General features: G+C 49.5%; 1 protein-coding gene across 1 annotated transcript; it reads left to right on the top strand.

Annotated features, from left to right (window-relative positions):
- The first annotated feature begins 3,597 nt into the window (after window positions 1-3,597).
- TAGLN (transgelin) lies at window positions 3,598-12,465 on the top strand. Its single transcript, XM_033172182.1, has 5 exons — window positions 3,598-3,706; window positions 8,127-8,332; window positions 9,557-9,728; window positions 10,931-11,033; window positions 11,800-12,465. Exons 2-5 carry the CDS (start codon window positions 8,153-8,155, stop codon window positions 11,942-11,944), a joined length of 600 nt encoding a protein of 199 aa, XP_033028073.1. The 5' UTR covers window positions 3,598-3,706; window positions 8,127-8,152; the 3' UTR covers window positions 11,945-12,465.
- The last annotated feature ends 600 nt before the right edge of the window (window positions 12,466-13,065 follow it).

The raw sequence follows: 13,065 nt of genomic DNA, 5'->3' as shown, positions 1-13,065 counted from the left end.
GTCCTGCTTTAGCCCCAGCTGCTCTTGGCACCTCAGAGCCAAGTCCTGCAGGTTTCTGCAAGCTGCTCATCTTCTGAAGGGCAGAGGCTCAGAAAGGGTCTGGCTAAACAGAAGGTTGCAGCATCCTGGTTGCACCTGGGACTCAGCTACACTAGTCAGGAAAAAAAACAGCATTTTGAATGTATTATAAACATGCAACACCAGATGGCGCTGTATAGCAGAAAACTTTTCTATGCAATTTTACATAGCTTTTTGTTTTGTTATAACAATTTAATTTCTGACTTATTTATAGTGTGTTCCCCTCCCCCCCCTGTGTGTAGATCCACTCCTGCACTCCAGCAAGGCCAGGAAGACTTTGAGGCAGGTGCTGCCAGGGATTGTTTCCCTGCCCATCTGCTCGTTCAGTAGGTCTCTGCAGCACCAAGAGACACCCTTTCCTTCTGCTGCCGCTACAAGCAGTGTAGTTAGTGAGTGGAGGTGTAAGTCCTGGGTTCAAATGCCACCAGGGCCAGAGAGAGACCCATTGTGTGGCATTAGGCTCTCGCTCAGTCTTCCTTTCAGTCTCGGTTGGCCTTCTGAGCAATGGGTGCACTAAAATGATGCTTACATTTGCCTCGGCCGCTGCTTCATTCACCCACAAAGATACACATGGACTTTCACCCAACACTTGCAGGTAGACTTCGACTCTATTTGCTAGATCACTCCATGCCTGTAGGAGCCAGCCAGCCAGGCCCTCCTTCTTCCCAGCTCTAGGGCTCAGTGACGGCCTTCCTTCCCTTGGACTCTTTCCCATTTTTCTCTGGCCCTTCTCCCCAAAGTCATCCCACCTGTGCCAAGATGGCACAGCCACTGGGTCACAGGGAGAGATCCAGTCCCTCTTCCTCCGTGCTGAAGGCTGCAGATTGGCTATCCCCCCCTCCAATTTCCACAGCCCCTGCTTGAGTCCTTTAGGGGCTGTGAAGTCCTGGCACCCACCTTTTCAGCTGTGGTGCAGGGCCTGGGAAAGCAGCTGAGCTGTTGCCCTCTGTGCAGAGTCTGCGACAAACAAGCAGCCTAGAACAGAGGAATCAAACACTGGCTATTTGCTAACTCAGCAAGCTGAAGACTCACCGAGGAAGGAGGGGAAATCCCAAGCCTGGGAGCCATTGGAGGAGTGGCAGGATAGAGGCAGAAGCATCTAGTGGTTAAGCAGGGGTTGATTTCTTATGAGAGGTATTCAGAGCTAGTGCTTTCTGAGAAATCTGTGCATGCTCAGAGGCCCCTCTTTGTTTCACATGTTCCAAATCACACAGGAGTGCTTTCTACCCGGAACCTCAAACAGCCAGTAGGCAGGGATTTGTACAATGTAATTTTCCACTGTGATTTGGCTTATGATGCCAGCATGGTTAAAACCAACCTTTTACTCTTTGGTGCATTGGCCCTTACAAACGAGCAGCGGCTCCTTTTTTACAATACCATTCTGAATTAAAACAAGGTCCAAAGGCAGCTCATAAATTAGCATATTTTTATTTGTGAGAGCTGATGGTTATATCTGAACAGAGAACTGGCCACAGCACCAAATTTTCTGCCTTGTAAAAGATCAGGGCAGCCATTAGGTGTTGCTGTTGCTCCATCAGCAGGTGGGACAGGGGGAGCCAGGGATGGAAGTATTGTTGCCTTGAAAGGAGGGTGTGTTGTGTGTGACTGGCTCTTTATTGTTGTTTTTTTAATTTTATTATTACTTTCAGATTTTCTATCCTTTCCTTCCTCCCCAAGGAGCGCAGGGGAGCAAACAGATGCACAGCTTGAAAGCAAAAACAAAGTATAAAACCATGAAAAGCAAATTACAGTTAAAAACATCTAAAAGCAATTAAAACATTATTCCACCCAGTGATTGTGGGCTTTCCAGAAGTCAGCACAAATTAATGCTTTTCAAATTACTCCATAGGTCCTTTCCCTGCCCCTGCTGAATATGGATTTTAGACCTAGTCCCATTGCATGTTTGGGGTGAAGAAGCCTAAGCCATTCAGTGAAAGATTCTGCTAGGGGTGGGGTAGGGGGGTCAGGTAGGAATGGACATAGTGTCAGGCCCTGTTGTGTGCAAACAGAGCCAGTATGCTAGCTCTTTCTTATTTAGTATGCTGTTTCTTTTTAATACCATACTTTTGATACCATCAACCATAACATCCTTCTGGACCGTGCAAAGTAGGACAGTATTGCTCTCCTGTTGCTAATGTGGGGGCTGAGGCTCAGAGAAGAAGATTGACTTGCTTAAGGCAAGCTAGCACATTTGTTTCCAGATAGGGATTTGAACCAGTGACTTCTGCCTTAAACTTGGCTGCTATCCTGAGCCCACTTCCTTCTTTCCTCATTTTTTTTTCTCTCCAGAAAGGCTTTACTTACATTATTCTGGTGGTTCTTGTAACCTGTGTCCCCCACACCTTTTCCAGATGCAAGATGAGTCAACCAGAGCTTTAGATGAAGATACGAAGCTGCAAATGGCACATTTCTCAGTCATTTGTGTAGCACTTACCATTCAGTGATTAATTATGTAAAATAAAAAATTTAAAACCCACACCAGACTCGGATCTGGGCTGGATCTAGACACATCAAAGAAGCATTTCAGTTAAATGTGTTGCAAACTTTGTATGAGAAATCAGGTTAGCAAAAACGGAACTCCACAGTGCCATCTGGTGTCACAGTGTTAGAATACATAAACAACACGTATAAAGTGTTTTTTGTTCTTGGCTAATGTAGCTGAGTCCCTGGATTCGAATCTTAACTCAGCTATGGACTTAGTGGGACAGCTCACTCCCTCACATCAGCCTCTGTTCCCCAATTAGAAATAAGTTGCTGTCCTGCCTTACAGAATTATTTACTATAAAGCTTGTAAGGCACTTTGTGATATGCAGCTAGCTGCGGTCAGTTCTGGCGAGGCCAAGAACTCGAGTCAAAAGCACAGGGGGATGAGAAGCCAGGGAGGGCTTTGGTTGTGCAGCAAAACCTCCCATCATCTTGGAGTTTCAAAGCCGGCGAACTGTTACATACCCTGTTAATCTCATGTGGAAGAATTTCGGGGCATCTTTATTGGGCAAATGTGGGGGGAAGATGTTTGTCCATTACTATCTTAAGGAGATCTTTACTCAGCAGGGAGGGACTGGGTGGTTGCAAAATCTTGCACCCAACATCTTGAGGGGTATTAGGCTGTAACTCACCAGGTGTTGCAAAATCAAGAGTTATTATTCAAACAAGGTTAGCTCTCATTGGTACTTTATTCCTCTCGCCCCTCAACCCTAGCAAATTCTTTGTATTCTGACCTCATAGGGAAAGCAGTGATGAGGTCAGAGCAGAGCCCCCCACCTCCCTCCCTTCCCCCTTCCCTCCCTCAGCATCCTCTGTGCTCAGCATCTGAGCAAAGCCTGGAGCAACGTCCTGCCTAAAAAAGGACCGACTCCCTCTGGTCAGGCCCAGGCAGAAACCACCGTCTCTGACTCAGGCATGTGGGGAATGTCTCTGGAAGGCTCCTTCATCACTGTCTTTTGGAGTCTTTCCCCAAATATGGTGTCTGGAGAGCGGAGTGGTGTGGGGGTGGCTTGGTGGGGAAGGGCCGGCGATGATGTCACTGGTCAAGGAGCTGGAAGAGCCTTTTAGCCCCAGTCCCAGCCTCCGCTGGCTGCAGAGCGTGGCCAGAGCATCATCGGAGGAGAGCAACACGGAGCAGCTCATTGTAAGTGCCACTTTTTAGGTGTTCTTGGGAAACGTGTAGAGGGGCAGGGGGTACTGGGCAGAGGGACGCTGGAGATGCTGGGCTGCTTATGCTGATGGCAGTGCGGCACATTTCAAATGACTTAAGCAGGCAATGGAGAAGTTGCATGTCCCAGGAGGGTCTGGTTTCTTCTTCACCTGTAGTGAGCCAGGCATGCTCTTGGAAGAAAGGCAAACAAGCAATGGGATGGATACATTCCAAACTCTACTCCACAGACAGTCCATGGCTAAATGGATCCTCCATCTGCAGCGGCTAATACAGACCCTCCCATCGTCCCTATTCCCAGGGATAGTCCTGGATTTACAGAAGCCGTCCCTGTTTCTGATTTGATCCCGGAATGTGCCACATTTCCTTAGGACATCCCTATTTTCATTGGAGAAAGGTTGTAGTTAAGTGATCCCCAAGCCAAGGAGATGAGCAACTACAGGTGAAACTTGAAAAATTCGAATATCGTGGAAAGGTTAATGTCTTTCAGTAATTCAACTTAAAAGGTGAAACTAATAATATGAGATAGACTCATGACATGCAAAGCGAGATATGTCAAGCCTTTATTTGTTATATTTGTGATGATTGTGGCGTACAGCTGATGAGAACCCCAAATTAACAATTTCAACTTTGGGGTTTTCATCAGCTGTACGCCACAATCATCACAATGATAACAAACAAAGGCTTGACATATCTCGCTTTGCGTGTCATGAGTCTATCTCATATATTAAACTCCAGTAGCTAATGAAAACAATTGCTTACATAAATGGACTTTTCCACGATATTCTAATTTTTTGAGTTTCACCTGTATACAACAATACAGTCAGCCCTGTATGGGGAAGTTTTCTAATGATTAATGTTTTGTTGTGTTTTTGTACATGTTAGAAGCCACCCAGAGTGTCTGGGGCAACCCAGTCAGATAGATGGAGTATAAATAACAAAATTATTATTCTTATGGAATAGGACATCCCTATTTTCATTGGAGAAATGTTGGAGGGTATGCTAATGGGCAAACTTTAAGGAAGGACGGTGCTCTTCTTATGAGCTTCCTGAAGGCATCTGACCGGCCGCTGTAAGAAAGCAGCTCTCCTGAGCCTGATGGACCCTTGCTGTGGTCTGTCCGGCAGGGCTCTTCTGATGCGTGCCACCATCCCAAACTAGAAAGAGGCAATTTTGGCCAGCTGGGATCCACAGCTTCTGTATGCGCTGCTTTGGCTGTGGCCCAGGCTGGGTGGGTGAATTTGAGTCAGAGCAAGGAGGGGCAGCTGGATTGGGTACCTTCTCCAAGTTCTCTTGAACTTTGTACAGGAAAGTAGCCAGAAGGGTCTGGTTGGGGGAACTTGCTGCAGCTTGTAGAACAAGCACTAGTTTGCACAGGCAAATCTGATAACAGACTGGGGCTATTTTTCAAGCTTGTCGGTTGCATGAAAAGAAAAGTTGCCTCTTTGGTACCCTCTGAATTAACCTCTGCAGAAGTCACTATCTGCCACTGATGCTGCCTGTACAGATTCCTATACATAGAATCATAGAGTTGGAAGGGACCTCAAGGTTCATCTAGTCCAACCCCCCACAATGCAGGAATCTTAACTAAAGTGTCTGTGACAGGTGGCCATCCAATCTCTGCTTCAAAGCTTCCAAGGAAGGAGAGCCCACAACCTCCCAAGGGAGTCTGTTGTACTGCTGAACAACTCTTACTGTTCCCCCCCCCCTGGTGTTTAGCTGGAATCTCCTTTCTTGTAACCTGAAGTCATTGGTCTGTGTCCAACCAGAGCAAGAGAAAACAAGCTTGCTCCATCTTCCATGTGATAGCCCTTGAGATCTTTGAAGATGGCTATCATATCTCCCCTCAGTCTCCTCTTTTCTAGGCTAAACACACCCAGCGTGTTTTGTTTGTTCCAAACTATTTTGCACCACAGCGATAGGGCAAGAGTGTGACCACCAGCAGAGTGAGATATTGAGGGGCAACCAGGGGGCCAATGCTGGCCAAGGGTGTGTGGCTAGCGGACCATCATGCTAGCCTTGATGGCTTCTCCGGCTGTTTCTAACAGATCAACCTGAGATATTCTCTGGAGTGGCTCTTTCCATCCAGCGCAGCCTGGCCTTCCATGGGTCATTGTGAGGAAAGCCTTTGGGATAAGCTTGTGTGCCCCAGTTCCCAAGCAATTCATTCTGTGCTCCATCGGAGAAGTGTGCCATGTGGAACTTGGCTTTCATGGAGGCTGTGAAACAGAGCCTGGGCAACAGGCAGGGAAGTAAAGACTTGCAGAAGCATCTCTCTGCCCCGGGGAATTAATCTCCAAGGAGCTTTGACTTCAAGAAAGTGAAAGGAGCACTAAAGTAGGGATCAGCCTACCTTGACAGGTTTGGGATCTGCTGGGGTGGTGAAGGGCTCAAGGAAGGCTGGTTGAAGCTGCTGTTACACAAGTGAGTCGAAGCACGGGGAATCTTTGCCATCCCCACTTTCCGACCTCCCCTCTCCTAGGTCTGTGGCTGACAGCCCCACTGGGAAAGTTGAGATACTGCCCATCCTTCCAGGCCAATACTTGCTGTGCCTCTTGATTGGAGGGTCCTCTCAACAAGATGCCTGCGCTAGTGGAATCCCTAGAACCATAGCAAGGGACACTGAAGGCGGGATGACCCTAGGCATCCATGCTGTAAATAATAATAATAATAATAATAATAATAATAATAATAATAATTTGTACCCTGCCTGTCTGGCTGGGTTTCCCCAGCCACTCTTCCAGCAAACTACAAAAACATAATAAAACGTCAAAACATAAAAAACTTAATGTTAACAAAACATTAAAAACTTCCTGATACAGAGCTGTCTTCAGATGTCTTCTACATCTGGGTAGTTCTTTATCTCCTTGATGTCTGATGGGAGGGCGTTCCACAGGGAGGGCGCTACCACCGAGAAGGCCCCGCAGCAATGAAACACATTGCTGATTTTAGCGTTATGTTCACATTAGACTCACACCTTTCCTCCAATGCGATCAAGGTGGCATGTATGGTTCCTTCCGCTTTTTATCATCACAACCCTGTGAGGTAGGTTAGGCTGACTGTCCCAAGGTCACACCTAAAGGGTGGGGATTTGAACCCTGGTCTACCAGGTCCTAGTCAGACACTCCAAACAAGATGCCACAGGTTCCCCACCATAGACACTTATTTTGGCTGGCATAAGAGAGCTCGCAGCCTCAGCTCGGAGCCAGCACGCCCTTCCTTCACCCCCACTTCCAGTGTCAGCAAGTCCCAGGCTTTTCACGCCCAGGAACACCAGCGCCTTGCCAGATAGAGCAAAAGATCCCAGACTCACTGCCTTGCTGCCATGCCTAGCTTCCGTTTAACGCTTAATGTGATGCTCTGAGACATCAGCCTCACCAGCCAAGGCTTACAGTCAAGACCGGACTTACTTGGGACCTGAACATTTCAATACTGGGAAGGAAAGACCTGCTGTGGAACTTATACATTTGGTGGCATCTGCATGTGACAACATGCAACTTCTGCATTTGACGTGAGCCGTTCAGCCTGTCTTGGTGGGCATGATGCGCCGCCAGCGCACATGGAAGTTGCTTTCTGACAGGACGGTTCCATGAGGATTCTCTTCTTTACTTCGGAACAAACCATTAGCACACCTTTGTCCTCCCATCAGATGCTGGAGGGCAAGAGAGGGGCACGGCAGACGGACAGCAAAAGGCCCCAGAGGGCAACAGCCTCTGTGTCGTGCTGGTCTGCAAACAAGGACTTTGGGTCTCCGCCTTCTACAGACAGCGGCCTTGTTGGCTGGCAAAGCATAAGGGGAGATGCAGTATCCTCTTTCTAGCAAAGGTTGCTAAACACAGTGTTGGCAGTTTCCTAGATGCAGCTGGTTTTTTTTGGTGGGGTGTGTGTTGAAAGGACAGAAATGCTGAGCAAATGCCTTATCTAGGGTTGCAATACATCTGGGAAATCCCAGACATGTAATCTTTTGGGGGACCAACATGGGGGGGAGTCACGTGTGGCTTGGGCTCAGGCTGCTCTGCATGCCGCTGCCAGCCCAAGCCATGGAAAGGGGCTGGCGGTGTCTTGAGCTGTCCTCTTTTTTGCTCTTCGAGATATGGCAGCCCTACCTTATCTGTTCTTTGGGCTTTCCTCTGCAGTCAGAAATAAAGTTTATGCATCTCTACCCATCACCAACAAATGTACACAGATGGGGAAATGGGAATGGTTCTTAATTCAGATCCCTCTGGGGTGCAGAGGGTGCTGCCTATCTTGCTGGTCACATTCCCATGCTCCTGACCCCAGCTGCTCTCCGTGTTTTGCTCTGTGGGGCAGGGGGGCAGGATTCTCCCAGAACCCACTTCCCAGCTTCTCTGAGCCAACCTCACCTCCCTGCCCACCTCTCTTTCTGTCTTCCCAGGTTTTCCTCCTCCTCCTCCAACAAGCATGGCAAACAAAGGACCTTCCTTTGGCCTGAGCAGAGACGTCCAGGCCAAGATCGAGAAGAAATACGATGATGAATTGGAAGAGCGACTGGTGGAGTGGGTTGTGCTCCAGTGTGGGGCAGATGTGGGGCGCCCTGAACGTGGCAGACTGGGCTTCCAAGTCTGGCTGAAGAACGGCATTGTAAGCACTGAACATCCCCCTGCTTGTCCCTTTGTCTCCCTGACCTTGGGGCTCAGCTGTGGACTGTGTGGTGTAATGCCAAAGGAAGCAGTGACTCGGGGCACGCAGAGTATTCTCTTAAACTGCCCAACTAATCCTGTGAGCCCCTCACCCACCACTATTTGATGGCATGGTTCCCAGGTTAAATGGGGGGGAACGAAGACTTCCATCTGTCCATTGGTTTCTTACAATTGCAGCCCACCATTTTCCCATCGTGGAGCCAAGGCAGCAGTGGCGGACTTTGGGGTCTCACACTCCATTCGAAATCATAGTTGCAGCATCTCCAGCAGTGCCCCTGAGGCTCCTCGCATAGGGTGACCAGACCAAGTTGCGCTCCCCTAAATTCTCCTCTGAAGGCAGCATTATTTGTGCCCAGGCACTCGCCCACCAAAGCCCTGATCAGACCCAGGCCTGCTTAGCTTCAGTAAGAGAGTAGCATCCTGGGCCTTCAGACCATGTCCCAGGGCCCGTTTTGTTTAGCCACTTTGGCAGCTACCCTTTTGACCTGCTCTAGGGTTTGCGAAGGGAAATGCTTCCTTGAGCCAGGAGGAAACCAGTCTGTCAAACCTACCAACCAACCACACATGCACTCAACCAGGATTGTGTGTGAGGTCTTACAAAGCTTGCTCCTTGGCATTGTCACTCTCTGAAATAGGGGAGACCCAGGTCTCTCTTATGGGGTTTCCCAATACATTTTGCCATCTGAGATCACAGAATGATAGAGTTGGAAGGGACCCGGAGGATCACCTAGCCCAGCTCCCTGAAATGCAGGAACATGCTGCTGCCCCGTATGGGGATCGAACCTGTAACCTTGGAATTATCGGCACCACGCTTTAACCAAATGAGCAATCCAGGACAAGAGATCTTACACACTCACGCTCACACACTCCTCATCTAGAAGCCAACTGGATTGGCAGCTGACTCTTCCTGAGCTATCAGGCTGGTTTAGGGGACCCAGGATAAACTGTGTGGTATGCACAGCTCTGTCCTCCCAACAGGGGGGAATAGCTGGTGGGGGATCACAAAGAAGAGCTGGGGGAATCCAGTTCTGCCTCCCTTCTGGAACCTGCTACCCGAGCTGGCTGCCTCATTCTGTCTAATGCTAGGGCCGGCCCTGGGGTTTCCAGTGACATACGATGTTCCTAGTCCTTGAGTGACTGTGGTTCCCTTTGCTTCTTCTGGCAGATCCTAGGCAAGTTGATCAACAGTCTTTGTGCTTCCAAGCCGGTGAAGATCCCCGATACTCCTCCTAGCATGGTCTTCAAGCAGATGGAGCAGATAGCCCAGTTCCTGAAGGCGGCAGAGGACTACGGCGTGGTGAAGACGGACATTTTCCAGACAGTCGATCTGTTTGAAGGTGGGAGGATAAGGAAGGCCTTCTGAGGCAGGTGGCAATGAGCAGGCAACAGAGAGCTCACAAAAAGTGGAAGGGAATGAGTGTGAAAATGCCTCTTGGCTTCTCCCCTGTAAAATTGGCATGATGTTTGCCTTCATGGCAATAATGCAAAGTAAACTGCCATTGTATAGTGAACACACAGAGAGGCAGGCAGTGGCATCTCCAAGACGGTGCAAAAGCAAGGCAGGACTTGAACCCAGTGCAGTCCAACCATCTAGAGCCCATTCAGGTTCAGACCTCTGCTAACATTTCTTGCCCCTCCTTTGGAATATTCCACCTGGCTGAACATTTGCTGGAGGAATATTGGCTTTCTAGGCTCAAGCTCTGTCTAGGTAGAAGCTGCCTGGACCCCAAGAGCGAGAGATGGGGAGCCATTTCCAGTTCCCTTCTGGACAACCTTTTGGGGGGTACATGCCATTTGTGGGCGGGGTCAGAGGCAAACGTGGGTGGAGCAATGGACGTGAAGCTGGTACAGTAGGCTAGCTTCTATGCAAACTCTCACGCACCCCTCTCTGTCCTCCACCCAGACAAGCCACAGGCACGATCCGAATTCAAGGACGCAAGAGCAAGGGTGGTCTGGGGAGGGAGCAAGTGTGGCTCCTCATTCTTGGCCATGGGGCTGAAACCTATCAGACATGCCTGGGTCATCTGGCAGTGGCTTGTCCTGGTTTGGAACAGATTTTGGGATTTGCTGCTTGGAACCTTTGACCTGCCAGATGTTGATGAACTACAACTCCCATCAGCCACCGCAGGCATAACCGGTGGCCACAGGTGGTGGGAGTTGTAGTTCAGCAACATTTGGAGGACCAAGGGCTCTGCACACCTGGTTTACTTCCTGAGCATAGGAAGCTGCCTGGTGCAGAACCAGATCTTTGGCCCATCCAGCTCAGTTTGGGCTACTATGACTCTCCAGGGTTTCAGGCTTTCCCATCCCTACCTGATGACGCTGTTGCGGATTAAACCTGGGACCTTCTGGGTGCAAAGCAAGTGCTCTGCCTCTGCATGGCCCTCCCTTCTCTGGAGAGGCAGGAGCAGCTTGCAGGCTCTTGTTCTGTGCAGCAAAGAACAGAGACAATGTGCTAGTGAGTTGGTGGCTCTTGAGAACGCCAAAGGTGCCTTGACTCAGCCCAGCCTAAGAATAATCGCCTTCTCTCTCATCCTAGCGAAGGACATGGCCGCAGTTCAGAGGACACTGATGGCCTTGGGCAGCCTTGCTGTGACTAAGAACGATGGACAGTATCGTGGAGACCCTTCCTGGTTCATGAAGTAAGTGGCGTCTGAGCCTCTCTGGGGAGCGGAGCCAAGAAGAGCAGCAGGTGGATTGGGCCCAAAGGGATATTTTTCTCGTGTCCCAGTTGGAGGCCACAAGCAGGATCTGAACGCAACAGCTGCCTGAACCCCAATCGTTATTTCTAGGAAAGGGTATTAAGAGGCATTTTGCCCGTTTAGACTTGGACAGAATTCTCACAAGGGTCGTGGAACTCAAATTCGGTTCAACTTGCCATGATCATAGCATTCACCAAGTGAATGCTTCCATTTCCAAATCGCCAGTGCTATAATGAGGAAATTCATCCTCTGGAAGTCAGATTTATGCACAAAAAGGGATTCCTGAGCAACAGACCACAATTTAGATGCAGAATTTCTGTTAATGTGCCAACAGAGGGGAAAAAAAAAACCCCAGCCTTGTACCAGGGGGCAGGATAGTGATTTGGGGGGGGGGGGAGTGAGTAGGGCTGGGCAGTATCTGGTTTTCAACATCGTGATACATCACCAGCTAAACATGATGATATACCAATGTATCATGGTGTGTCTGAAATAAGGATGGAGCTATGTAGAGGCGTTGGCTGGCTTCATGCTTTCCCCCATTGTGATTTTTGCACTGCACATGCATGCATTATGATATATATATATGAGAAACCGATATCACGATATGGACTTCAAACCTGTTTGGGCCCATATATCGCCCAGCCATAGCAGCGAGTCCTGCAAGAAGTGAGATTGCTGACCCTGTTTTCTCTCTTTTTCACCGCAGGAAAGCCCAGGAGAACCGGCGGGACTTCTCAGACAGTCAGCTGAAAGAGGGCAAGAACGTGATTGGTCTACAAATGGGCTCCAACCAGGGTGCCTCGCAGGCAGGCATGACAGGCTATGGCCGACCCCGACAGATCATCAGCTAAGCAGGATGCAACCCTCCCCCCAACCCACCCCCTAGCAGAACTGGCCCTGCAGCTCCTGCACAAAGAGCCCCAATGCGACGAATCTTGCTGCAGGGGCAGCAACGGCCGCCAACTGGGAATTTTTTGGGAGAACCTTTCAAAATCACCTTAACTCTGCCCCAGAAGTTACTACCTGGGAGCAGAAGGATTCTTACACGGTTGCTACAGAGCAACAGCCCCCCCCCCCAAGCATCCTGCTTGCTTCATCTCCACGCCAAATGCCAGCCCCTTGCATGTTCGCTGCTTTGCCCCTTTCAAAGCTGAGGAAGTGGCCATTCACAAAGCCAAGGGCAGGAGGGGAGAGGGGATACTGCAGCCTTGGCACCTGCCCTGGCGATGGAAAACCTTGTCCCTGATGCATATTTGAACGTGGCCGAAGCTTGCACATAAGTAAGACCTCTACGTAAGTGGCGGAGGGGAGTGTGCCTCTCACCCATTTTGTACTTCGTTGTTGTTCATCCATTAAAAAGAATGACTCTTTTTTTTTAGGCTGTTTTCTTGGCTGCGTTTCTGGAGCTGCTTCGTTCTGTTGCTGCAGTTATGGTGCTGGGAGTAGAAGGGCAAACTCCCTAAAGAATCCCCTTTGCCTCCATTTCTCCTCCTTTTAGCAATTGCCTCAGTCTGGCCACTGGGGCTTCCCTGCTTGTGGGCAAAGTGCTAGAGCCAGCAGGTGCAGGCCGAGCCCTTTAGGAAGGCAGGCTGAGCCGTTGCCAAAGCGCTCAGAGAAGCTATTTGCTTCATCGCTCGGTTGGCTAGAGCGTGGGTGCTGAGAACACCAAGGTCGCAGGTTTGATCCCCCGTGTGGGATGGCTGCATATTCCTGCATTGCGGCGGGTGTGTGTGTGTGTCATCGATGATCCTCAGGGTCCCTTCCAACTCTACAATTCTACGAAGGGCAGAGAAAAGTGGCCAAAGGGCGGCAGTCCTCTTGGGAACTTCTTTTTCAGTGTTAAGAGGGGAAAACACAGCAACAAGGAAAATATGCACACTTTTAAAAACCTCTGGGCTCAGACCCCCTAGCCTTGAACACGAGTGGCTGGTGTGCTGGTTTCCCTCAATAGCTGCGAGGATCTTCAAATTGG

The sequence above is a fragment of the Lacerta agilis genome, chromosome 15, assembly GCF_009819535.1.
Source record: "Lacerta agilis isolate rLacAgi1 chromosome 15, rLacAgi1.pri, whole genome shotgun sequence".
NCBI lineage: Eukaryota > Metazoa > Chordata > Lepidosauria > Squamata > Lacertidae > Lacerta > Lacerta agilis.
The sequence above is the reverse complement of the archived record's forward strand: the minus strand, read 5'-3'. Positions and strand labels throughout refer to the sequence as shown.